The 23,502-nt window shown below is 35.9% G+C and overlaps 3 protein-coding genes across 3 annotated transcripts in view; 2 read left to right on the top strand and 1 right to left on the bottom strand.

Annotated features, from left to right (window-relative positions):
• The window catches only part of LOC131944818 (collagen alpha-1(XII) chain-like), a 46,303-nt gene extending 35,991 nt beyond the window's left edge, over positions 1–10,312 (top strand). Inside the window, exons 9-12 of the mRNA XM_059305634.1 lie at positions 3,607–3,770; positions 6,655–6,819; positions 8,175–8,274; positions 10,110–10,312. Of these exons, the coding sequence (XP_059161617.1) occupies positions 3,607–3,770; positions 6,655–6,819; positions 8,175–8,274; positions 10,110–10,312 (632 nt within the window). The remainder of the gene's footprint in view (positions 1–3,606; positions 3,771–6,654; positions 6,820–8,174; positions 8,275–10,109) is intronic.
• Positions 10,313–11,330: 1,018 nt separating this feature from the next.
• LOC131944812 (uncharacterized) lies at positions 11,331–19,436 on the top strand. The gene is made up of 6 exons (XM_059305630.1): positions 11,331–11,358; positions 12,096–12,282; positions 12,967–13,099; positions 13,582–13,668; positions 14,103–14,250; positions 15,013–19,436. The coding sequence occupies exons 2-6, from the start codon at positions 12,122–12,124 to the stop codon at positions 15,018–15,020; spliced, it is 537 nt and encodes a 178-aa protein (XP_059161613.1). The 5' UTR covers positions 11,331–11,358; positions 12,096–12,121; the 3' UTR covers positions 15,021–19,436.
• Positions 15,717–23,502, bottom strand: part of LOC131944811 (RAC-gamma serine/threonine-protein kinase) — a 30,949-nt gene continuing 23,163 nt past the window's right edge. The window contains exons 13-14 of the mRNA XM_059305629.1: positions 23,286–23,349; positions 15,717–15,780 (exon numbers count right to left, since the gene is read on the bottom strand). Of these exons, the coding sequence (XP_059161612.1) occupies positions 15,764–15,780; positions 23,286–23,349 (81 nt within the window). The 3' untranslated portion in view covers positions 15,717–15,763. The remainder of the gene's footprint in view (positions 15,781–23,285; positions 23,350–23,502) is intronic.

Raw genomic sequence — 23,502 nt, 5'->3', positions numbered from 1 at the left:
ACCTGCTCTGGGACCGGATGGAACCCAGGGGCTGCCCTAGGTGAACTGACACGACCCAAATGGCCTGGCCTTAGACGCAGACGATATTCTGGAGTCACTTCTGCACCTTTTGTTATTACGAACCTCTGTGTAAATACCTCATCATCCGTGCCTTACCTGTGATTGTAGATACTTATTTTTTTTTAACACCGGGCTTCTCATTGACAATTTCGTCGTAAATCTTACACGTTGATAGTATTTTCACGTCATTACCTTATAAACAAACAGTTACAAATCGTGTTAGATTAAAATAAAGAAAACCTTGAAGAATAAATAAACATCGGTAATGTGAAAGTTTATTGCTAAAAATTATGGGATTGAAGTTGAAACACAGAGACTGAGTTAACTATGTTGTGGAAGTAACTTTGGCGTCCAAAATTAGATTAAAGCTAGATAAAAATCACAAATGTCTACATAAATTCAACATAATTTGTTTCAATGTGACGTTTAAGGGTCTTATTTTTACAGCACGTAAAAACGCGTGCCATAAATAAAATTATTCTAGTCTACCGTCAGCGGACGTACAATGGTATTAAAGAGAGAGAGACATAGGTTGTTTAACTTCTATGATACTGCTGTCTGTTGGCGAAGAAACGTAAATATATTGGAATATATACTGCATCGCTTCTTTGAGACGAGGAAGGAATGTCCGTTTTTCTTAACGCGTAATATGTGTCTGACGAATGATCTCAGACAAAATATCCCAGACAAAATATCTCAAGGACAAATGAGCTCAGGACAAAATATCTCAGTACAAATGATCTCAAGGACGAATTATCTAAATGACATTAATGATCTCAAGGACAAATTTCAGGAGAAAATATATCAGGACAAAAGATACCTTGGACAAATGATCTCATACAAAATATCTCAGGGCAAAATATTGATAGTATTTGGGAACTTTATTAATATAAATGTCCAACAGAGTAACACTAGCAGTTTCACACAGACATAAATCTGCGTACTTAATAAAGCTGGATGAGCCCATGAACTTGTAGATAGATTAACTTTAAAGTAATTCCAGAATACTGTTGTGATATTTGTCATACCACAAATAACAAAACTCTCTTATACAACATAAATCTTTAACAGTACGTAGCACTAAGCACTGTAGACGTAGCACTAAGCACTATAGACGAAACACTAAGTACTATAGACGTAGCACTAAGTACTATAGACGTAGCACTATGCACTATAGACACTGCATCTATCAAGACAAAAACTAGGTGTATTTCAAATAAGGCAATGACCATATGGTAATATTGTAACCCAGCATAGGGAGGAATGGAATAAGCTTGAATGGGGCCCCGGGCTCCTGTCTTGTCAGCCCTGCCGTTTAATCCGCCTCTGAGCCTAGGCAATATGACTTAGTTCTTAAACCGTTTGAAGCGAAGTGTCTTCATATAATGAAACGTAATTCTTACAATGGTTTTACGTCGAGTGTAGTTCATGAATGGGCACGTACCTCTGTTAAGGACCAGATTTCCTGTCCACCCCCCCCCCCCCCCAACTCAACCCATTCTTTTTATGTGTAGTGTCTACACGCCACTTCATTGAATAGTCTCGAGTACATTGTTATTCAGACCTAAAAAAAAAAGATTAAATTTAAATGCGTAATTTAGCAGAGGTAACGCTATTCTCAAATTTTGTTTGATACAGCAGCTATTTTAACAAAATAGAGCTGGATTTGTTTTTATATCATGGACTTTGTGCTTAGAGAAAACATTCACATTATTTAGATTAATTGAAAGAAAAGCATGATGAACAAGAGAGTGTTATAATGCTAACCATTCTCTAAGAAAAATTACACCGTTGGCTATTTATTATGGTGTTTGTTAAACCAGTCAAGTTGGGGTCCTTGCACTAGGATATAATGTAATACTGGACGCTGCAATACTGGACGCTGCAATATATCACACTGTATTCAAGACGCTGCAATACTAGACCTTGTAATACTGGAGCATGCATTAATGGACCCTGTACTACTGGACCCTGCAATTAGTGACACTGCTATATTGGACCCTACAATACTAGACCCTGCAATACTGGACCCTGCTATACTGGACACTGCAATACTGGACCCCAGCTATACTGGACCCTACTATACCTGACCCTGCTATACTTGACCCTGCTATACTGGACCCTGCACTCGTGAACCCTGTAACATTGGACTACAATACTACATTGCAACATTTTCCTAAAAAAGGCCTACATTATCTTCCTCCCACTCACGTACTAACTGGACCCTCATTTCTAAATAACGTGAGGACCTCTACTGTACCACTTTAAAAGCTAAAGTAGATCCTTCCCTCTGCGCATGACAGCTACGAGACGCTAGCAAGCTGCAAGATACGCTGAAGTAGAACACACCGCATGAGACCAATAACTCGAACATTAAGTTTAAAAAAAAAATCATAATGCATGTTTAAATATTACAATGTCACCCATGTGAACTGCTGACATTTGATTTTATAATGCTTGAATACCACGCCTCGATGAATAGTCTGTTTGGGGTAAAAAAAAGACTAAAAGAATCTAGCACTAAAGACGTCTGAAGATGTCTTATAAAGGTTAAAGCAATGTAGCCTACATAAAGGACATTGTTACATTTTTTGATAGCCTGTGGAGTCGATCTTATAACTAAGTGTTCTACTGCCTCTACATTGATTTAGATTACGTTTAAACTTAGGCACGTTGGTTGGTAGGTACCCAAAAGAGCTAGGAAATGGCAGTTAGGCAAAGCGCTGAACTTAATTCCGTACCTACTCCAAAGTCTGAGAAATAGATACATTGATTTTATAAGCTCAGGGAATAAACTAGTCTCAAAGTGTAATATTATTTTTTTTAAAAACTCAATACAATACAATGTTAAACTGTAACAATATTTTCAAAATGTTATTGCCAATTTTTAATGTTAATCTTTCTATTTTCACGCGTCTAATGCAAATTCTGTTAAGAATTAGGTTAGCCTGCGGGCGATACTATGGTCTTTAGACTGTTCCCTACACTTGCTTACGTTTTGCAAAAAAATGTTACAAAAAAAAATATTATATACCATCATATTTGTGTAGTTATTGATATTTACAGTTCTTTAAAAAAAATAATTAAATATGCATTGGAACATTTGGCAATAACCAATAACATTTTATAAGTAAACAAGTAAGTACAAGCAAATAAATATAAACATATTCTTGTCGTACGTCTTCTGTAAACACAGTTTATTCTTCATGAGCATGATAGAATAAAGATGTCGTTTCTATATTACCTCCTTGGTTTGTACACTGTTGCCATGGTAACTGTGCTATAGCTCCCATTGGTCTACCCTTTAACCAGTGCTGACATCGCCCCCCCCCCTCTTTGTGTCCCTGTTAACTGTGCTGTAGCTCCTATTGTCCTAGCTTTAACCAGTGCTGACACCCCCCCCTGTGTCCCCAGTGTGTGAGATGTTAATAGTCGACGTCGTCTCTACAATACCCCTTTGGTCTGTCCACTGTTGTCATGGTAACCGTGCTATACTTCCCATTGACTAGCTTCAACCAGTATCCCCCCCCCCTTTGTGTTCCCCAGTGTGTGAGATGAAGACGGTGGACGTCGTGTTCGCTCTGGACTCCTCCACCAACATCTCCCCCATGGCCTTCTGGCACCAGGTCAAGTTTGTTCGTGACGTCACCGTGGGGCTGGACATCGGGTTCGACCGGACGAGGATTGGTGTCGTCATATACAGTGACAAGGTAAATCACGTGACCTTCTGGGGTGCAGGTGGGGAGGGGTGGGTTACGGATAGAAGAAAGGCGTATTTAGGAGAGTTAATTTAAATATTATGGGGTGGAGAGGGTGGGTTACGGATAGAAGAAAGGCGAAATTAGGGGAGTTGAATTAACAATTAATTATGGGGTGTAGGGGGTGGGTTACGGATAGAAGAAAGGCGCATTTATGGGAGTTGAGTTAACTATTAATTATGAGGTGGGGGAGGCGGGTAGGTTACTGATAGAAAAAAGGTGTATGAAGTGGAATCGATTGAACTATTAATTACAAATTGTTTGAGTGAAAAGTGTATGGGGGGGGGATTTCAGACATATTCGTATCATTTTGATTAATCGATCTGTTATTGATCCTAATTTGACTTACTGACTTGTAACCATGCAGGTAATGCATATATTTACTATGGCTTGTTACATAGTTTTTACAACGCCGTAACTTAACCGAGTTTCTGTTTTTTAAAAAAAGCTATAAATAGTTGTTAAAGTTAACCTCACAGTTTTCAATATGTATGTCTCCAACCCCTCCGCCCTTTCCACCCCGTAAGTTTGTATCTAAAGAGGTCGAGTAGGAAGTGATATTAGGTTTATGGTTGTTACCTTTGGGATATATAAAAACTGTACTCAAGGCTCAAAGGTAGTGTACCTAAGGTTAACGTTACCGCCCTTGATATCAGAAATTAACTAGTATACTTAACCAAGTTATTCGTATTTATGTCGAAGTCTTCTGGTTCATATTTTATGAGATACATCAAAGATTTAATTCTGAGTCCAATTAATTCGCCCGCTATTGCAACAAGTGTAGTGTATTAAGTACTACATATCTCGTGAGTAGGTTATATAGCCCAGGGATAATAACTTTACAGTTCGTAAGATAAGTTACATTTAGTATTAGGATAAGTACTGAACAGCTCGTAGGATAATTAGAATCATAGGGGATACGAACTACACACATTGTGGGATAAGTCGCATCTGGTATAAGGATAAGTACATCAAATTTCGTAGGATAAGTCATATGATCTAGGGATAAGTATTTGATAGGATAGGCTACATTGTCTTGTGATAATAACTGGGGAAGGGGGGAATTGGAAATGTGACGTCAAATATAGAAAACAAAATATTATCACAAACATGATAATCAATTCAATGCGATATTTATAATTCGATTAAGAAAGAGGATGGATTAGGTAGAAGTTTCGTGACTTTATTTTCGGTTATTAATTAGGTCAGAATGGCTTGAAAACGTTTATTAACGACCGCTATACATTCTAAATATATCAAACATATAGTAAAAAAAAAAGGATGCATCACTTCATTAGCATATCGATGTCATTTTAAAGTATCCTCTATAATTATCTAGTCAGTACACTGGAGTGAGGGGGAGAATTGGGTGGAGTTGAAACTGCTATCGTTGTTAGGAGAGCTGACGGTTTAAAAGTGCTGACGTCATCTCAATTTCTGCTCGCTCCTGGGTGGGCGAACCACGTGATGCCCGCGTGGCGGTACTCATTCAGTGACCTTGGTTGTTAATCAGTCCGTAACCTTAGTAGTATCATCTCCACCCCACCCTTTATCCCCCATCCTCAATCCCAACAGTTTATACCACCCCCTCCCCCAAATGAGTTGTTAATTAAATGCAGCGTCTATGAACGCGCCTAAAAGCATTTTTAGAATTATTGTTTTTGTGCGAAAACATCGACTGCTTTTGAGTAAAGCAAAACCAATTTATTACTAATTAGTTTTTTAATTAAGAGATTATTTCCTTTAATTTTCATACTCCTGTGATATAATAATAATAATAATAAAAAGAACATTTTTTATTTATATGATTATTAAAATTATTATAATTAGCATTATTTTTATCATTATTATTATTTATATAAATAAAAATAAAAATAATAATAATAATAATTATTATTATTATTATTATTGTTATTATTGGTTTTGGCCTGTTATTGTTTTTTTTTTAAATATCAATAACTATAAATTAAAATATAAACAAAAAGTTATAGGTTTACAGTAATTGTAATAAACAACATATTTTCATGTAGCTGACTGCTATACATAGATTCAGATCAATTAATCCGTGGTTATAATTAATGCCAATCATTAGTGTCAAACTAAATTAGCCATAACTGCTCTTGAAAATAGAATATATTACTCCGTGGACCACCCCTACAATTTGGTCCGAGTATTTTGCAATACGTGTAGATTAGCTAGTCAAAGAACTGACTCGTGTCTAATGCTGTATAAAGTGTAGGGGAGGGTTATCATACTGGGGGTTATAACCCCCATATTGACCCATATAACGGCAACTGTATTTAAGCTATATGAATATAGTTTTAAAATATAATCAATTTAGAATTTTTCATTTTCATATAAAGTTATGTAAAAACAATCTAAGGATAAGATCCCAGGGTATTAATTTTGAGACTCTTTGAATTGGGATAGAGTTGGGTACCCATTAGAGCTGCGTAAACTCAGAGACAATCTGCGATTAGGAACCCGGGATATGTAATTCGAGACTCTCTGGATCTCGATAGCGTTGGGTACCAATTACAACTGGGTGAACTCAGGGACAATCTGCGATTAAGATCCCGGAGTATTGAACTCGATAACGTTGGGTACCCATTAGAGCTTCGTTAACTCAAAGAGAACCCGGGGTATGTAACTCGAGACTCTCTGGATCGGTATAGCGTTGGGTACCCATTAGAGCTGCGTTAACTCAAGGAGAACCTGGGGGTATGGAACTCAAAACTTCCGGGTTAGCAGTTGTATACTCTACCACCCAACCACCCCGTCCCCGTCTAGAGAGTACCCACCCACACAATTTTCATCCTCTCATCTGACTACACAGGTGGTGTCCGTGTTCAACGTCAACGATCACGAGACGTTAAACGAGGCACTGACGAAGTTGTACAAGATAGAGCGGACTGAGGGGAGCACCAAGATTGACGAGGTCATCCACTATGTGCGGACCAAGAACTTCAAGAGAAGCGTGGCCAGAAAGGATGTCGCTCAGGTAAGGTTGCTGGTGCTGGTGGTGGCAGAGGCAGAGGCGTAGCGAGGGGAGGGTGATGGTGCTGTTTGTGGCAGAGGCGTAGCGAGGGGAGGGTGATGGTGCTGTTTGTGGCAGAGGCGTAGCGAAGGGGAGGGCGTAGTGCTGTTGGTGGCAGAGGCGTAGACTAGGGAGGGCGTAGTGCTGTTGGTGGCAGAGGCGTAGACTAGGGAGGGCGTAGTGCTGTTGGTGGCAGAGGCGTAGACTAGGGAGGGCGTGGTGCTGTTGGTGGCAGAGGCGTAGACTAGGGGAGGGCGTGGTGCTGTTGGTGGCAGAGGCGTATCTCAGGTAGGGGCTGGTGCTGTTGGTGGCAGAGGCGTAGACTAGGGGAGGGCGTGGTGCTGTTGGTGGCAGAGGCGTATCTCAGGTAGGGGCTGGTGCTGTTGGTGGCAGAGGCTTAGCGAAAGGAAGGGCGGGGGGGGGGGGGGCGCCCCGGGCCCCGACATTACGGAGGAGCCAAACTGGGTAGAAATAATAAATAAAAAGCTCGTTCTGAGCTGCGTTACTAATAATGCAGTTAAGGTAAAGAAAATACACTGCTACTAGACTTAACGGACTTTTGAAACTGTTTTCTACATCAAACGAGGGACATCATAATAAAAATAGGGTAAGGAATGGATCGCTACGCCTCTGGTTGGTGAGTTTTGCATGTATAACAGTCCGTTAGGGTTAAAGTGCAGGGGTTGATGTACAAGGGGTTGTCTAGTGGGTTTATGTCAGGTTTCTGCATGTATTGTAGACGCTCGGGTAAGAGGCTGGTACCATGCTGGGGTTCTGCTTGTATTATTTTCGATTAGGTGATGTCTAGAACTTGTATAAAACAAGTTGACTTAAAGAAATGGGGGGGGGGTATCATCTAGGTGGGGGGTTATATCCAAGGGGGGGGGGGGAGTTGGGTTTATATCTAAATGGGTTTATTTCTGTAGTGCAAGGGGCTTTAAGTCCGGAGCTTTAAATTAAGTTTTATGTCTAAATGGGCTTATGCACAAGTGGTCTTATGTTCTAGTCGTGTATAGCGTATGCACAGATAACCTATGTACAGAGGAATTTATGCCAAGTTTGAACCGGGCACGCTACTTTCATTCACTTCATATCTCACACAGATAAATGTTTGTAGCTAGATACATATCATACAACTTTTAAAATGTGAATCGAATTCACTGGATAGTGAAGAATTGAAGTTTTCTGTTCACTGTCTGAAGATTTTGAGGGAAGGGGATGTAGGGATGACAAGAAATATAGCATGCCTCATAATAAATGGGTTGGTGTTGTTTCAATTTTGTTGGGTGCTAATTATAATTGTTTTGATTAATTTACAGCTGATGGTCTTAATTACTGGAAGTTCTTCTAAAAATCTCCACAAGGTGAAGAAGGAAGCCAGTATGGCGAGAAAGACAGGCATTGAAATCATGGCCATCGGTAGGTTTGTGGGTGGTGGGAATCAATGTTTCTTCCAGACTTTTTTCTCCGGTGGGCTTGATATTTTTCTGGGAGGGGGGGGGGGGGGGGTCGGGAGGTGGGGGGGGGGCGGACACTGGTAAAAGTATATAAGTTCTCTTTAAATTTCCACTTCTTTCGGGGGGAGGGGGCGGTAGACTTTCTTCGGGGGGGCGGTGCCCCCACCCCCCTCCCCCGAAGAGATGCCTGGAAGAAAACACGTGGGAATCTAAGTTGTAGCCATCTGTATGAATAGTGGTTCCTTGTTTTTACTTATGTTTAGAGCAAATTAAAATGGGAAAGACGGGCCTGAGGATTATGGTCGATCATCAGTGGGTTATTGGAAGAGTAAATTAGAATAAGAAAACATAAGAACATCGGACTAGTCATAGTATGTTGTTTTGTAAAGGGGTCGGAGAAGAAAGTTATAAATTTTCAGTAAAATATTTAAACCCGATTAGATTATATGCAGTTCGTTGTTAAACGGTACCGACCAATAGTCAAGGCGAGATAACTCACTTCCTTGGAATGAAAAAATAGAAAATAAGGGGAGATTATCGAAAGTATAATAGGAGTAAGCAACATACCGTTATGTCTGAACTGCAGGACAAGTAAAATATTTATACATTTTATTTTTATATACTCTAATTTATTTTTAAAATAAAATTCGGAAGGAAAATATTTTACCAGAAAATACAAAATTCTTTAAAAATGCTTTCAACTTTAAAAAAAAACACCGATGGAACAAAATTTGAATGTCCATACCTTGTTTTTGCATGCCATAATGGCAGTGTTTTTTACCCTGCAAATGACCCAGTAACAGACAGACACAGACAGACTAAGTACCGGATACGACCCAACACATGGAAAAACCACAGCGACACAACAGCTATTACGTTTTACAGTGCCATTTTATTTTTAACAACGCTTTTGTCGAGTTCAGTTTTAAGTTTAAAAATATTGTCGTATCACAAAAAAAAACTAAGATAGGCAAACAACAGGACTTTGATCCCCGCCTCAAAAATTAAATTTGTACATACTTTTTTATAGATTCTTGTTTCATTACAATATTATCTTGTACTGTTGATACGGAGTTTTTTTTTTAAATTAAACCTCAAAAGACTTCGACAATGCATGACCTATCGACGTTTAGAGACGTACTTGTCCTGGGTATTAAAATCAAGATAATATCATACTGCCTTATCCATCGGAGTTTGATGAAGCAGCTTCCCAAGCATCACCATCCCCACCTCCCGATGAGCAAACCAGCAAATGTTAAGGCACAATGAAGTTAACCCCCCCCCCCCCCGCTACCAAGCCGTAATGACATTTACCCCCCTCCCCCACCAAGCCATACAGGCGTTTACCCCCCCCCCCCCCACCAAGCCATATTGACGTTTACCACCCCCCCACTCCCCCAATAAGCCAAATACGTTTACCCCCCCCCCAGCCATAATGACGCTTACCCCCCCCCCCCCCACCAAGCCATGAAGACGTTTACCCCCCTCCCCCACCAAGCCATACAGACGTTTACCCCCCCCCCCCCCCCACCAAGCCATATTGACGTTTATCCCCCCCACCAAGCCATACAGACGTTTACCCCCCCCCCCCACCAATCCATAATGACGTTTACTCCCCCCTTCCCCAATAAGCCACAATGACGTTTACCCCCCATTATAAAAAAATCAAAACGACGTCAACTTCCAACTCTAAGACATAATCACCTTTGTTCCCTACACAACGACAAGTTTACTCCCCCTCACTAACACACATCTACTCCCCCACACTAACACACTTCTACTTCTACTCCCCCACAGGTGTGGGCCGCAAGTACAACCCCGAGGAACTACAGGTACTCGCCGGGTTGAACTCCGTAGACAGCAGCACCGACAACAAATTCGCGCCCTTCTTTGAGGTCGGCGAGAACACGAGACGCCGCAAGACCTTTATCGTGGGCTCCTTTAGTGAGCTGGACACTATCGTCACAGAGACAGCCGTAGAGCTATGCACTGGTGGGTGAAGTTGTTAACTAGCTAGCGTATCAGCATGTTGTTCTTTAAAGGCACGGGTTCGAATACTAGTCGTACGGGTGTTTATATTTAGATCCTCGTGAATTTTTGAGATTTCTAATTCTAATATGGACACGATCATCACAGAGACTGTGCACTGGTGGGTGAAGCTGTTAACTAGCTAGCTTATCAGCATGTTGTTCTTAAAGGCACGGGTTCGAATACTAGTCGTGCGGGTGTTCATATTTAGATCCTCGTGAACTTTTTAATTATTTTTTTGGGGGCTTTCTAATTCTAATATGGACATGATCATCCGATAGAGACTGTGCACTGGTGCGTGAAGTTGTGAACTAGCTAGCGTATCAGCATGGTAATCTTAACTGCACAGTGTCAGGTTCAAATACTAGTCTACTGGTGTTTATATTTAGATCCTCGTGAATTTATTGAGCTTTCTTATTCTAATATGGACACAATGATAGTTATAGAGTATGTAAAGACCACTAGAGATTATAAATATCTTATCATCATTGTATTTACCTGAGTAAATAGAATCACATTGACTTTACTTCATCTGCTATATCCAACAATGCCTTACTGTAAATTTACCAAGCAAATTATAAATTTACCTTTGTTAAATATTGTGATTTAATAGAAAACAAAGGGTCGGCGTTGTCTGAACGGTAAAGCTCATAGTTTCTAAACCGAAAAGTACCGAGTTCGAACCCCAACCAGACGAGGCTTGATAGCTGGTATACCAGAATACCATGTAGGAGAAAAACTCCTAAACCAAACAACTGTTCCTATGTAGATTGTTCTTGGGTGGACAAAGGCTATGGCAGCAAACAAAGAAATGCAGGGCCACGTAATACTTGAGTTGGAAGAATTCCCGTCCAATGTAGCAATTAAGAATGAAAAAGAATTGAACTCTCAGTTATACACAAATCAATGATCAACTTCTCTCTTCGGCTTAAGATTTTTTCAACAAATGTATGTGTATTTTTAATCTTTTTTATTTCATCTTTAGCTGAGGTCTCCCCGATAGCCATTGCCGATCAAGGTACGTAACTCACAACATATCAAATAGAATCATATAACTTTCTCAGATATTGCGTTCATAAATCTTCGTGTTGTTACAATTTAATATGTGTCATGTTAAAATATTGGCGTTCCTTTATTATCACTTAAGTTACTAAAAAAAAAAATAAAAAAAATTAAAGTTGAAATAAAAATGGCTAAGTTCTACAAGTCATAGATTGCTTTGGAATAAAATAAAGAACACTTTAATTAACTCTTTTTCTGAGATGAAAGACGCAGTATTTAAAAAAAAAAACGACTTAAAAGGTTCTAATGAATTACATGGTGTTTTAAAATATGCACGTCCATCGGTCAAAGGGAAATAACTCATGTAATTAAAACATTACATTACTGCAGTGGTTATCTTACAAGAATTTACACAACATTCATGTAAATTAGGTCTAAGACAAATCCCCTCAATGCAATGGACCAAATGCGACAAATGCCCGAGTTACGTATGTTACATTTGGACAAACGGCCTTAGGACAATGTCTTTCGGCCTAACGTCCTTCTCCCATGTAAATGGTACGGATGGTAAGGTCATCAAATCACAACGAATCTCCTAAACCACCTTCCCCCTTTTTCCCCCAATTCAATTTTATTCTTTTTTCCCCGTTGAAATAGGTATATGTGATAATTAAATTACTTATATTGCTCTACATAAAATCATAAAAAATGTCTAACACCCCCCCCCCCACCCCCTCCGCTCTCTCCGTGCAGCCTGTGGGTCGAGGCAGGAGGCCGACATGGTGTTTGTGATGGACAGCGAGAGCGCGGGCCGGAAGAACACCCAGAAGGTGACCGACTTCATGAAGACCGTGGCCAACTCCGTGGACCTCAGCAGCGAGACCATACAGATGGGCATGCTGCAGCCAGACGATTGTGAGCCGTCCGTCCATTCGTTCAAGTAAGTCTTGGCCGTCCATTCTTTTAAGAAAGTCTTGGCCGTCCATCCTTTCAAGTAAGTCTTGGCCGTCCATTTCTTAAAGTAAGTCTTAATCGTCCATTCCATCAAGTAAGTCTTGGTCGTCCTTTTCTGGAAATAAATGTTGGCCGACCATTACTTGAAGTTAGTCTATGGCCGTCTGTTAATTGGAGTAACTGCTTGACGTCCATTCTTTCAAGTAAATTATATTACAGTAATTGATATAAAATACATTAATCTTACAAAAGTATTAGATATGGTTTCATGTTATAGGCAAAAATAATTCATGTTTATTGCCTAATTTTCATGTAAATAAATATAATGTTTGCCGTCCGTTCGTTTAGGTAAATGTTTGCCGTTCTTTTTTTCAAATAAATGTTGGCCGTCCATTTCTTCAAGTAAACGTTAGCCGTCCATTCCTTCAACTAATCTTCAGTGTTAGGTAGCGTCCATTTTGACGATGTGCTTTAAAACCTCTGTTTAAGCATCACATTATCATTGAAGAATTAACATTGACATATTCAGTAGTTTAAAAATTTAAACACTCATTCAGTTTATGAACAAATAATGTTTAGATTATTTTTTCTTAGCTTAAAATGTGACTCTTAGTTATTTTTTTCCTGTGTGTTTTAAAGTAAAAACCAGATACCTGTTTAATTATTTCAGGCTTGATGGAGATCGTGATCACTTAGTCTCGTCATTGGATGGTCACGACGCCGACAAATTACCCCGCCTGATTCGTGAACTACGGCGACATGAGTTCAACGCCAAGAACGGGGCAAGGAAGGACGCTAAGAAGGTGAAGTACTCACCTCCATTTTACAATATTGTTCAAAGCCGGTCCGCTACACTCAGGCATAGTTTAGCGTTTTGTGTGTGAGAGGCAGATAAAGTGTGGGTGATCATGCATGCTAATTATTAATTAAGTCGTCAACCCAAATACCAGCAGTTCCAGGAGTTTTTAATTTACTGTTCATTGTAAAACTTTGAAAAAGGCAAAGGAAACATAGATTACCAGTCACTAGCGTAACAGAAGAATATTAAAAACAAACTACATTATAACATATTTTTTTGTTTGAAATACCTTTTCTTATGTAATTGAAAAAATGTGTATTTAAAATACTTATAATGAACATTGATTATGAATAATGTGCTTAAAGTTAAAGAAAATTATATTTGTACTTTTTAATTAAATTACTGAAAAAAATATATGATAGTTTATTAATTGTATGTAGTTTTTATTTACCGCTTTACAGATATCAATCATTTCTCTCTTTACAGATAGCAATCATTTTAATTGATGGCGAACTGGCAGAGCCACTGAAAGCTTTGAGAGAAGCCAGAAGGGCAAACTTGAGGGGCATTGAGGTAAGTCATTATGTTAGAAGGGCTAATTTAAAGGGCATTCAGGTACGTTATCAATGTTAGAAGGGCTAATTTGATGGGCATTCAGGTAAGTTATCAATGTTAGAAGGGAAAATTTAATGGGCATTTAGGTAAGTTATCAATGTTAAAAGGGCAAATTTAAGGGGCATTTAGGAAAGTCATCAATGTTAGAAGGGAAAATTTAAGGGGCATTTAGGTAAGTCATCAATATAAAAAGGGCTAAATTTATAGGCATGGATGTTAGTAATGAGAGAAGAGCTAACTTAAGGGCAAATAGTTAAATACTAATGAAAACAAATCTTATATAACATACATTTCAATTCAACAACACTTCTGTTCAAAACTACAAAAAACAATTCTAATGCACCTGTCATATAAAGCCTCTAAGAAACCCCCACTCTTTCTTCTGGAACCAGGTTTTCATCATAGTTGTGAGCAAGGACCCGCCCCAGCCAGAGATCAACAGCATGTGCGCCTACCCCCCTGAGAACCACTTATTCCAGGTGCCGGATTACGATAAATTACAAGACTTGCAGGATAGCCTCATTGATATGTTATGTGATGGTAAGCACTCTTATGTTTCTTTACATCAGATCGTATGTGATGTTGAACACTGTTATTTTTTATGTTGAATTCTCTCTTGTTATGTGATGTTAAACAATTTTATGTTTTTTTTTTATGTTGAATCTTTTTATGTGATATTGAGTAATGTTATGTTTCCTTATGTCAGACATTTTTATGTTAAGTTGAGAAATGTTGTTTTTCTGTGTAAAATCTCCAATGTGTCAAATCTTACAATGTGTTGAGTCTTTGTGGTCAAAAATTTATTCCCCTGTATCATATCATCTTGCTTTCATGTGGAATCTATGCAATCTTAAGAGATAAATAACTGTTTTTCTTGCATCAGATTTTCTTATTGACCTGAAAAAAAAGTGTCGTCCCCCTCCCACCCCCCCCCCCCCCCAACATCCAGACTATGTGATCTTAGGCAAACATTTTTTTTTTTAAACTTTATCTTTACTATGAGCATTGGTTAATCACAATCATTCTGCATTTTTGGTGGGAATAGTTTCATATTGATACAAAAATGTAAGAGCCTTATTTGAACTTTAATAAGCAAAAGATAAATAATGCATGACAAACAAATAAATTAAAAATGTAATCAATATTGCCCAAAAAGTATTATTGCTTCATGCCGTTTCACATCAATCATAATTTAAAATGGAAATAAAACTGTAAAAATTAAATACATCAAGGATGAAAGAATATCATTGATTAATTCAAAAAAATTAAAACTGTTAACTAAAATCATTTTTCTACTTTCAGAATTGTAGCCGCTCAACTATGGAACTGTAAATAGAATCAAGATTGTTTTTTTTTTTGGTCAACAATTGCTTGTAAAATATTATTTCAACTTTAATCATTGTTATGAAATTCCTCTCACGTATTAATTACTTCTTTTTATATTCCCTGTCCTGGTTAAGCTTATCGTCTTCCACGTCTGTTATGTTAAAAACTATGTAAATTAAAGATGAATGTGTCTTGAATGTTACTGTATTCATTTATACCACTGCAAATAAATATCCTGAATTATTGTTTATTGTATGTATTACCTAAAATGAAAAGAACACAGAACTCATCATAACTTGAAAATAGTAAACTGAATACAAAAAGGGAATATTTTTAAAAAAGTAGAAATATATAATTTTATTTTAGATTCAAAAGGTTATCTTAAAAAATTTATATTTGAATTTCATACTAAGCTTACACATATGTAGCCTTTTTTTTACTTTTAATTTTCAACGTCATTTAGACGGAGTTCTCATACAGACAAATAAGATAAATAATTACAGACAATTTATTTAAAAAAAAATTTTAACTAATATAAATAAGAACATACTTGTTAGGAAAATTTTAAGAGTTTGTATTAATAACTATGAAGAAAAATTTATAAAACATTTTTTAACATTAAGTACCTCACGAAAACAGATAAGTATTCTCAGGAAAAAACAACTGAATTGTCTTTAGCGTTGAAGGTTCCCACTGTTGTTTTTTTAACTCAGCCTGGCTATTGAGTTCAGTCTATGCTAGTCTCTGTTAGATTAAAAAAAAAGTTGAACAATTTTAAAATATACTTTTTGTCTAAACTTTTGATGCTAGTCTTAAAAACACTTCTGTTAGATTAAAAATATAAACTTAAATATATTTGTGAAGGTATTTTTTTCAATAATGTTAACTAAAATTGTGTCTATGTGACATAAACCTGAAAATTGAAAAAAAAAAGGAAAAAAAAAACTGTTATAACTTTGTTTCAAACATTTTGATTTTTACAAACGTTGCATCTGAAGACATGGGGTTAGCTTTGTATCTGTTGTCATTTGTGTTTTATCCTAAGGCATACAATACTAGTGAATACACTTATACATTTAAAATCTACAGAGTTCCTTACAACTCAACTTTCGATAGCTTATAAATATTATATCTCTAAAATACATTTTGTGCAAATTTCAATTTAAAATGTAGCAAAAATGGTATACACCGTTAGAATTTATTTACATGAAAATTAGGCAATAAACATGAATTATTTTTGCCTATAACATGAAACCATATCTAATAGTTTTGTAAGATTAATGTATTTTATATCAATTAGTGTAATATAAAATTACTTTGGATTCAGGTTTCATTTTTGAAAATTTTTTCATTATTTCTGCCTGAAGAAATCATGACAGCTGAGCATATAAAAATATTAGACAATATATAAAATAATTCACCAGCCCAGCAGCTTCCAATAGCTTCATTTTACTGTAACATCTACTATGTCACTTTATCATTCACTCTAATGTAAACTGCTTAATTTAAACATTTTTATCATTAATAGATATAGGCCTACACATTCAGTATACACTGTATGTGAAGTTTTTTCTTTGTTAACTTCATATTCCATTACAGATCTGTAAAAATCTAAAAAAAAAACAACAACTCTCAACTGATTTGTCACTGTATTTCAAAATGGTGCTTTGTGTTTATGAAGTACGGGTCTAAGTGCAATATTTATTCACCAAAACTTTATAGCAGTAGTTTTAGTTTTTTAAAATAATTATATTATAACATTTAAAAAATTTAAGTTTGTCGCAGTTTTTTATAAAATCAGACCACAATCCCTTTAAAAAATAATCTCAGTTAACTAGCATGCCTTTACGGGATGAATTATTTTTAAAATGGATGGATTCTAGATCTTCATTAGTGTTAAAATGTAAAATGGTAAATAAAACTTGTTATTTTTAATTGACATCACAATATCAATAACCACTTGGCTTATAGATTCCTAGCTTGCTTCTTTTGTAAAACAAATTCTTCCATGTACACCTTGGTGATGACATTAGCAAGAAAATGATTACAGTGCACACCAGAGTAACATGAAGATTACAAGTGTGTTATTATAAAAATGCTATTTTAAAAAAAAAATCACATTTAACATATAATATGCTGTATGAATTATAGTGCACATATACAATGCAAAATATTTTTTAAAATTTATTGGGAAATTGCTAAAACGTTACTAAAATGAAAATGACTAAATTGTTTAAAACTGACAAAAAATTAAAATACTGTCATGATAAAGACTAGCAAGTTTGTTTTTGTTGTTTTTTAGAATCCAAGTAACTATTGTTTTATTATACGGCCAGTTATAAAAATAATGCATTATGTAGAAGAGGTTTTTTAAATTAATATTTTTAATAGTTTTTTCTACTCTGTACTGAACAGCTTTGCTTAGCAGTGTACTATACAGCTAGGGAACTTAAGCATTTTGTCTAATGTGTGTTAATGAATTATATCTTTAGTTTGAATGCTGAAGTTTTCGCTTTGTGTTACAGATTGCTTACATGTTATCATTGGTTCATACTGTATCCTGGTGAAATTATTCCTTAATTTTTTACTTATACAATCAACTTTTTAATAAACACAAAATTTCATGGCTGCTGCATTATGGGAAATTATTTTTTTATTTATGTTGATAGGACCTTCAGATGACATGTTGGGTAAAAGTGGTAAAACCTATGTTAGTATCAAAAGTGGTATTTAACAACAGTTAATAACGGTTTTGTGGAAATATAAAGATTTAAGTGCATGATATGAAATTATTCTTCTGACAATATATAAACTCTTACTTAAAGAGGACAAAAAAAAGTTAAATTATTACCAGCTACTATCATGTATAGTAATATTATTTGTATTTCATTTAATTTGTTCTTTGAAAATCTTTTTCATTCCTGTATTGATCTATGCATAATTTGATGAACATTTTAAATCTTGTGGCTTGTAAACGTTAAATTTTAAAAATATTTTTCTTATAAGGTATACAATTATATTCTAACAGAAATTTATTTAGATTTCTCTATATATAATGTGTAGAAAATTTCTTTAAAAATAATTTTTAAAATAGCAAAAAAATGCTTAAACAAAAGTGTATAGTTTTTAATTGTTTTTTTAAGTCAAAGTAATAAAAAAGATCAAATAGGCCTAAACACAGTAAGATAGTTAGTATGCTCTTATTATTATGTTTATTTATACTAATATTTGCTTAAATAAAAATGCTTCATAAAATATTCTGTATTCAAATTACAAGTTACTCTCAAATTGTATAGCTCTTCTGTAATCAAAGAAATTATTTAACTGAAATGTTGATGTTTTATAAACTTAATTTTAACACATATTTAAAACTGTATTACTTTTCTATTTTCTATTTCAAAGAGTTCTTTACTTTACTACATAACCCGCTGACACTGATTTCTTTACAAGCTTTTACAATTTTGAAATGCTATTTCTGTAAAACAAAAATTATTTATATATAATGGTTTGTTTTTGTAAATATCTAAATTCTTTGAAAGTCTGTTTTTTGTATTAAACGTTTTTTTTTCATATTCGCATAAAATTCAAAATTCAAATGCATTTTGTGATATAAATATTGCATTGAATAATATGTTTCTTTTTGTTTTCTATTATTATGTACATGCTGAAGTTTTCTTTTATATGTTACAGGATCTAAATCTACAGCAATTTTTTTTTCAATACTCAATAGTTAAAACATACACTTGTGGGTAATACAAAAAAAAAATACACTGTAGATTCTTTCAGCTTATTTTATTTATCAGGATATTGTCTGAGATACACACAACCACATAGCAGCACATTTTTTGTTTTAACTTTCTGAAGTCTTAGTTATACTAACTGACAGGTAGGCCTAAAGCTACCTCAATCAGAAGAAAATCTTTTTAAAAAATAGTAAGCCTGTTGACAGGCCTACTACTTGACTTGTTAATTCAGTTTTTAGTTTTACTTGTTTCATAAAATATTTTAAAAAGTAAAAAAAAAAAGTTATAAATATATTGTTTTTTTCATAAAACATTAAATTAGCACGGTATTTTAAAAATAAACTGCTAAAATTGGAATTTAGGAATTAAACTCATAGGCCTAAATATTAACAGCAATCAATGCCAAGTTAAATGTCACTACTGAATTCGAAGTTACTTTGGCATTTTGAGTTGAACTCTTGACATTTATCATCAAACTTTTAATTCTCATTTCGGTGAAGGGATATAGGGAAGAAATTAATATTGATATTTTACGGCCGACATTTTATACATCTTTTTTGGAAGCAAAAAACAAAATAGAAAAAAATAAAACAGTCTGTCTACAATTTGTAGAAATTTACTTGTTTATTTTTTAAATAAAATATTTTCTTTGGATGATGAACCTTGTTGTGTCTTTTTTTATATCTTAGACAGTCTTAGACATTACAAAATAAATTGCCGACAAAAGACTATTAACCCATATTCTGCTAGCGTCCCACTTATGGGACGCTTGCAAAAAAAATTGCTAAAATTTATTAAAAACTAGTTAAAACACAAATTATGTTTCATTGTATTTAAGCTTGGCTAGACTATTGAATTTGTGTGTGTTTTGTGAAAAAAATTAATTTAGAAAAATGTTATAGAGCCGGATTTGCAGGACTTGTCAAAATGGCGGAAAAAAGAAAACATGCGCACAGGAAAATGCATATCTTCTAAAATATTAACATTTTAAGTGCAAAATACATTTGAAACTTGTAGCAATACCATATTTCTATCTGATAAAAATTTAAGAATAACAATTTTTTTTACTACTTGGTTATATCAAGTGTACAACAAGCGTCCCATAAGTGGGACGCTAGCAACGAATGGCCCCATGTAGATTGTTACACAAACGTCACATTTATTGGACACTAGCGAGAAACACAGATGAAAATGTTTATGTTAAATGGTTATTTATGGTGAAACAATTGTTGACTTTGTTAACTGCTGACTTTGGGGTGTTAAGTAGTATTTATAGATATTTAATTATGACCTTGACCTATATTTATGCAGATTGTTACACAAATGTCACATTTATTGGACACTAGCGAGAAACACAGATGCAAATATTCATGTTAAATGGTTATTTATGGTGAAACAATTGCTGACTTTGTTAACTGTTGACTTTCGGGTGTTAAGTAGTATTTATAGATGTTTAATTATGACCTTGAGCTATATTTTCTTATATATTATTGTATTTAAAAAATTGCAAATATTGAAAAACTTACATTTTATTTTTAAGTTTTCAGAATAACACTTATTGAAGTATTTAATACCATTGAATACAAACTAATTTAGTATTGCTGTAAATTTACTAGCGCGTGATATTAAAATTATAACAAAACAGAATAATAACAATGGCCACGATTTAGGTGAAATGATTCAGTCATGGGGGTTGGTTAACTCTCTTCATATAAGAGAGCTTAAGCTACATATAGCAGAAATGTGAGTTAGCTGTGTACGGTTGTCATGCCCCAATAATATTTCCCTCCAAAGGTTCCCGATACCAGTTTTACTTTGTTAACTTTTTAAGGAGATTCCTGGTGTTAGATTGGGAGCTGTTCGCATAGTGAGGTGCATACATGGATGAGAGCCATGAACACTCAATACAAGCCCCCAGAGACGGATCTGTGCCCTAGAAATAAGATGTCTGATGCAGTGGCGTAGCTAGGATTTTTGGGCCCCTATGCAAAAAGTGTTAGTGGGCCCCTCAGAGGCGTAGCGACCCCTCCCGGCGACCGGGGACAAACTTTCGATTTGCACCCCCCCCCCCCAGACTTTCGATTTGCATCCCCCCCTTAGACTTTCGATTTGCACACCCCCACCCCTCAGACTTCCTAATGTACGCCTGTGAGGGGGGGGGGGGAATAGCGAGGGTAACAAAAGAGAAGATGGCTGGATGACATCTGGAACGACCGGATCATCTTTTGCAAATTCACTGAGGGCAGAGTTTCTTTCAGGCATCATTTCGGAGGAGGGGGGGGGGGGGGCTCTGCCCCCAGAACAAAATAGAATTTATATACAAAACATACTTTTACCAATGCCCACCCTTCCCCTGAAATTTAAGTCCCCACCCCTGAAAATATCAAGTACTCCCCCCAAAAAATCAATTATTTATATTTAATTATATTACAGTTTCGATGAATAATAACAATATTTGTGATGATGTGTGTATAATTAGATGTACTAGTCACAGCTTTACTTATTTCCAAGAGTTGTTCACTTTAATGGATGCTAGATTGAAAGAAAACTAGACTTTTGAACATAATTTCTCCATTTTAGACCATGGTATGGCTAACCCAATTGATCATTATCAGTATTTTGTGCTGTCCTAAACAATGTAATCATTGGTCTAACAATGCAAAATCAGTATACAGCTTAATTTTCGCGTAATTAGCCATATTTCGTTATAAATGATTTTATTTTTCAATAAATGTACATGGGGCCGTTCGTTGCTAGCGTCCCATTTATGGGACGTTTTTTTAAAAATCGATATTTTAAAAAGTATTGATTTAAAAAAAAATCCATAGTCATTCCTTCATTCAGTGCCCAAAAGCTAAACCATATCAAAAAATTTTAAAAATTTGAGACCTTGGGATAATATGGGTTAAATCGCCGAGAATAGTCTTGGAAAATATAGATCTAGATCTAAATCTAGATCTAAAATCTATGTAATATGTAATAAATACTATACTAACTAAATTTTTGAAAAAGTCTTTTTAAAAATATGATAAAATTATAGTTACATTTGTAAAAATTAAAGCCGTTTGGAAACCATCTATTAAACTCATTTTTAAATTTTTGTATCGAATATAAGCCGTTGAAAAGTCGTTTAGAATTATTTCATCAATTCAAATATTTTCAAAAACTGTCCTCAACCTTTCATTGAAGTCAACAGAATGGCCAGGGAAAATAAAAAAATAAATGTCAGATCAATTATTATTGTTTTCCATAATAAAAATAGACAATAGTGATCTATAGCGTAGTATTGTATTTATATTAAACGAGCCGACCCGCGGCGTATCATGCGCCGCTTTTAGTTGTTTTTTCTACTTTTCAGTAATTCATAATTTGTGAATTCGTCAGTAGTCAGTACTAATGCTGCCCCTGAAAATATATTTGCTTTAAAACACTAAAACCCTCATTTCCCCCAACTCCCCCCCTCCTCGTGAATGCAGCCTCCTCTTAGTTACCTCCCCTAAGTTTAAAATAGTTTCAAACTAAATTATCTCCCTATAATAGCCGTCACTAAACCCGTCTCTACGCTTGTAAACAGCGTGAACCACAGCTCACCAGACCATGGGGGGGGGGAGTAATAGAGATATGCCTAGAGAGATATGCCTTGGCGCGCTTACAGTAACTTACAGCTTTTTTTCTAGCGTCTCCCAGCAGAGAATTACATATATAGATAATATAACATCCCCAATCACCACAACACACTGACTCTACTAATCCAAATCAAATATTTTTTTAAAAAGTGTTTACTAAATTACTGTTATATTACTAGAATTTATTTGTTTAACTATTTCTAGCCTTAATAAAACCGGAAATGATTTTGTACTTATTTTAGGCTACACAAATTCAAATTTGATTGAAAAATATGCTTTCTGGCATCAAAAATTTGGAACCAGCTTTTCATGCCTATTCCAAAATGACAAGCTGTTATCTTGCCGTGTATTGAAATACCTCTAGTCAACTAATTGCTGTAGAGCTAATCAGAGGCGTAGCGAGAGGGGGGGGGGGTGCAGTGTTTCTTCCAGACTTTTTTCTCCGGGGGGGCACTTGAAATTTTCGGGGGGGGGGGGGGGCGGACACTGTTAAAAGTATATATTTTCTATATAAATTATATAAATTTCATTTCGTTCGGGGGGGGGGGGGGGGCGGTAAAAAAATTTCGGGAGATGCCTGGAAGAAACTCTGGCGGGGGGTGAGGACCGCACCGGGTGACACCATTAGGGGGCTGACACCAAGGCAAAAAAATAGTAAAACATATAGAGAAAAACTTGAGGGGGGGGGGGTGTAAAACGAAAGTTCGAGGGGGGTGGGGGTGCAAATCGAAAATTTGAAAGTTTGTCCCCAGGAAAGGTCGCTACGCCTCTGGGGGGTGTGACATCATTAAGTGCCGCACTGGGTGACACCCGACCTCGCTACGCCACTGGAGCTAATAATTAGGCAATCGAGGAGACTCTTATAACTAATATCGCTTACCACCAGTGAAAAGTGTACTTGTTCGTGTTGAACCCTTTGATCGACCAGTGCTGAGTTTGGCTACCTGTTGAGTCGTGATATTCCCAGAGTCAAATATACAAAATATACACAAAGGTCCAAGAACAATTCTAGCGTTTAGTTTAGCTGCCAGCAGAGTCGTGATATCAGAGTCACAAATACACAAATATAAGCCTACACAAATATACACAAATATAAG

The sequence above is a fragment of the Physella acuta genome, unplaced genomic scaffold, assembly GCF_028476545.2.
Source record: "Physella acuta isolate Inbredline_101_S28 unplaced genomic scaffold, ASM2847654v3 ptg000510l, whole genome shotgun sequence".
Lineage (NCBI taxonomy): Eukaryota > Metazoa > Mollusca > Gastropoda > Physidae > Physella > Physella acuta.
This window is presented reverse-complemented; position numbering and strand designations above follow the sequence as displayed.

Bases quoted from the DNA above. Each gene is read 5' to 3' on its own strand.
- LOC131944812 (XM_059305630.1), top strand. From the start codon at position 12,122: ATGGTGTTTGTGATGGACAGCGAGAGCGCGGGCCGGAAGAACACCCAG. The intron at 12,283-12,966 runs GTAAGTCTTGGC...TAATTATTTCAG, and splicing joins CCGTCCGTCCATTCGTTCAA to GCTTGATGGAGATCGTGATC. The intron at 13,669-14,102 runs GTAAGTCATTAT...TTCTGGAACCAG, and splicing joins CAAACTTGAGGGGCATTGAG to GTTTTCATCATAGTTGTGAG.